Source organism: Pterocles gutturalis, unplaced genomic scaffold (genome assembly GCF_000699245.1).
Source record: "Pterocles gutturalis isolate BGI_N339 unplaced genomic scaffold, ASM69924v1 scaffold1596, whole genome shotgun sequence".
Classification (NCBI taxonomy): Eukaryota; Metazoa; Chordata; class Aves; order Pterocliformes; family Pteroclidae; genus Pterocles; species Pterocles gutturalis.
The window spans coordinates 58,309-62,107 of NW_010097455.1; the positions used below are offsets into that span (position 1 = coordinate 58,309).

Here is a 3,799-nt window from a genome sequence, read left to right on the forward strand (position 1 = left end):
GCCTCTGTGGGACCTCCTGATTCTCCTCTTCAACACTGTTATTCCCCCAGTTCAGCCAGTTCCTCATCCTGCTGACTGGCACCTGGTCACTGGGGACAACACAAGCACCTCCTGTAGCCCACCAACCCACTTGTTATGGGAAATATTTCCCACTCACAAGCTTCAGAGAGGCCCTCCCGCCCCTTTGGCAGAATGTCTTCCTCCTACCTTAGGTAACCTTCTCTCACCCTGTTCTGGGGGGGTTCCATCTGGACCATGCTGCTCTGTGGCTTGGGGTCTGGGAAGTGAGTGTTGGTGTTAGAGATGGGCAGGGTCACTTCAGCCAGCAGCAAGATATCCTCAGCAAAGAGGAAGAGGAATGTGAAATTCCCCATAAAACTTGGAGGTGGGTCTCTGAGGGTCCAGCAGAACCTGGACCGTAACGTGGGATTCACCCATGCTGATGCTGAACATCTTCAGCCAAACTGGTGATGCTCAGTCCCCTGAAATGTGGGTGCAGAGGACAGCACCTGCCCTACTTCAGACATTGGTCTCAGCAGGAGACAGATGGTGGCACAGCAGTGCCCATGTCACCCCATGGAGCTCGGGGGACCAGGTCAAAGAGCGACTCGTCAGGCATCATGGTGAGGATGGTGGACCCTGCCCTGGTTTGCATTGAGACCTGCGATGAGATGATCCTCAGGCAGAAGCCTACCTGGACTACTTCTCCCTGCTCCTCAAGAAATCTTCCCTGCAGGAAAAGAAACACGGGGAATGTGTTCTGGACAATTAATTCCTCGTATTCCTACCTACTTCCAGGTGCCCACTCTCAGGTTGATTGTCCAGCTCATGACCCCCAGTTGAGGTAACCCAATCCATCAGCAGCTCATTGGTCTCTTCATCACCAGTGGATCCTTTCCTTCCATCACCCATCCTCCGTCCTCCACCAGCTCTCCCATGTGGGCACTGACAGGCTGAGACTGCCCCAACTTGGTGCACCTCAGGCACCACACTCCAGGCTCAGCTGATCTGGAAATACCCTCTCCTTTCCCTAGGGACTCAACTCAACAAAATTAGTTGTCTTCACTGCCTGGCACCAGCTGAAAAGGGAAATGACTTGGCCTCTGCAGACTTGTTGCTTTGAGGCTTCCTGCACCAACAATCCTGTCCTCTGGGGCACGTCTGGGAGTTGACGTGGGTCTTGGTGTGCTCTGGGGATACTGAGAGACCCCACTCCAGCCAGGCTTTGCTTGTCCCTGACAGATGTTGCTTGTCCCTGCCAGATGTTCCTCATCCTCCAGCTCTTCATGGCGTCAGTGGCTGTAAATCATGGCTCAAGAAGGGGCTGTCATGGATTTTTTCCCTTTATCTCTTGCCCTGCCCCATTCAGTGGGTCTACCTCCCACTCAACTCTTGAGTTGAGGCACTTGAGGCAGATGTCCACCTATGATGTACCGAGTCCTTCCAGCCACCCTGCTCCCTGGACAGTCCCTCCTGAAGAAGCTGGACACTGGACTGGGACTCCTGCCAGATGAATCACACTGCCAAGGCTCTGTTATGCTAATCAAATGGTAATTTTTGTTGTGCTCTAAGCCTCTAAGACACCCATGGCCATTTCTTTTCTTTCTTGCAGACACTGGAGCCAAACAGGCTATTTTCCCTCTCCACCCACCTCCTCAGTCCCAGATACCATCTCACTTCTCCAGAGCTGACTCCTAGCCTGGGTGGCTAAAGCCCAACACCCTCCCAGGCAGACTTCAGGTCTTGTTTCTGTCCTACATGGTTCACGAACATCTGATATCTGATGGCCTCATAAGGTGCCTATCCAGGATCAAAGCACAGGTCCATGCACTGTCTTAGCTCCTACGATGAGGCAGTGCTCAAAACCAGGTGTTTGGAGAATTTATGATGAGAGGAGGTGTTTGGGGTCATTCTGCTGGTCCAACAGCATTTCTAGCACATAGACTTGTGCTGGGCATGGTTTCTCATACTCAGTACCCACAGTGGGTTTCTCTTCCATAAATTTCTCCTTCCCATGGCAAAGAGTCCCACACATCAGCCACTCCTTTCCCATGTGGTTCTGCACCTTGCTCCTGCTGGCTTTATCTGATGTCACCCAGCTCCTGTGACTGAAGCGGTGGTGGCCAGGAGATGCCTTTCTGCCCTCCTCACGCTGCTCACGACTTCAGAAACCTGCTGCCATCACTCACCCTTTCCCCACTGGAGATGCCCAGCTTGCTCAGGTGCTCCTCAGACAGAAGCTGGGACAGGGCTTGGACCATCCCTCGTTGCCTTTCTTGGCGCCTTTTCTACATCCTGGCACTGGATGCCATGAGTGACCCCGTGGCACAGGTACTCTCCTGCTGCTGCTGACCTGTCCCATCTGCTGTGACTCTCTTCCTGCCCATCACCGTTGCACCTGGGCAGCTCCCCTGTGAGCTCCTGGGACCATCAGACATTTTCTAGCACATTTCCTTTTCAGGGAAAGAAAAATGTTTGACTGAGAGGGCTGAGGGGAAGAGGCAGGCTTAGCAGTTTATTTTTATAATTTCCTTCCATTGTTACAGCTGGACAGTCTCACCAGGACTGGCTGGGGGTTTAGCGTGGCTTCCCAAGAAACAGAGATGGATGCGGGAGCTTCACCAGACAGTTGTGCATCCCAACCCCTTTGCAAAACATTTCAGCTGGACATAAGAGCAGGTGGAAGGGTGTCATGGCAGAAGGACCTTCCCAGTGCCTTGAACACTAGAGGGGTAGAGGGAGAGAACAGGCTGAGACCCTTGTGGAGGAGGCAGCTGGGGTGGGTGTAGAGCAGGGAGCAGGACGTGGGACTGGGAAGCTGCCTGTGGTGGGAAGAGGGAGGGGAGATGTTGCCAGGAGTTTGGAGATGTGTGGTGGCCTCTGCAGTACTACCCAAGGTGGGGAAGACCATTTTGCCAGCTACCCCCAGACTTGCTGTCAGGACTGGCTGAGCCTTGGGCTGCTTGTGGCCACGGGGCTCACGAGCTCTGAGCCCTTGTCCCACTCTGCTCATGGAAATGCCAACACCCACATCACCGGGTGCCCTGAAGAGCTCAGGATGTCACCCAGGAGCAGTGCGAGACATCCCTAGATAGGACGACATTGACCAGGACTCGCACAGTGAGCAGCCATGCTCCCTCAGAGCCCCATTTCTCACAGGACAAGCAGCGAGTGCAGCAGTGAGGGAAGGAATGAGGATGAGGAGACCCGCTCCCAGCTCATCGACCGCATCGTCCAGAACGACACGGAGGGGTACTCCACCGTGGAAGCACCGCGGGCCGAGGGTGCCCCATTCAGCCTGCCAGCCCATCTCTACCCGGACGAGGTCCTGGATGACCTCACCATCTCCCCTTATGCCAGCTTCACGTCACTCTCCGAGCCCCGACCCACCATGCTCAGCGGCTGGCTGGACAAGCTCTCCCCACAGGGGTACGTGCCCACCCGTGGGACAGTCCCCATAGGTAAAACCCCCTTGGGCAAGGCTGGTGAGGTGGTCACGCTGGTCACCACACTACTGGGGCAGCCAGACCTCCCCACAGGAAGAGGACCCCCTTGGGTGCCCCAGCTGAGCTGTGAGGGTCTCTGTGTGGCTATCCTTGGGGGAAGGGGGGGTCTTTGAGCAGATATGGGGTCCTTGGGGCCATCATCCCCTTCCCAAAAGCCCTGTTTTTCTGCCATCCCAACAGGAACTATGTCTTCCAGAGGCGCTACGTCCGTTTTGATGGGAAGAACCTGATGTACTTCAGCAGCGAGAAGGTACAAAGGGGCAGGATGCGGGCGGGGGGGGGGAGGTACCGGC

The 3,799-nt window shown here is 55.3% G+C and overlaps 1 protein-coding gene across 1 annotated transcript in view; it reads left to right on the forward strand.

Annotated features, from left to right (window-relative positions):
- Positions 1-3,799, forward strand: part of ARAP1 (ArfGAP with RhoGAP domain, ankyrin repeat and PH domain 1) — a 19,052-nt gene that overhangs the window by 3,761 nt on the left and 11,492 nt on the right. Inside the window, exons 6-7 of the mRNA XM_010087747.1 lie at positions 3,160-3,429; positions 3,687-3,756. Coding sequence (XP_010086049.1) covers positions 3,160-3,429; positions 3,687-3,756 — 340 coding nt within the window. The remainder of the gene's footprint in view (positions 1-3,159; positions 3,430-3,686; positions 3,757-3,799) is intronic.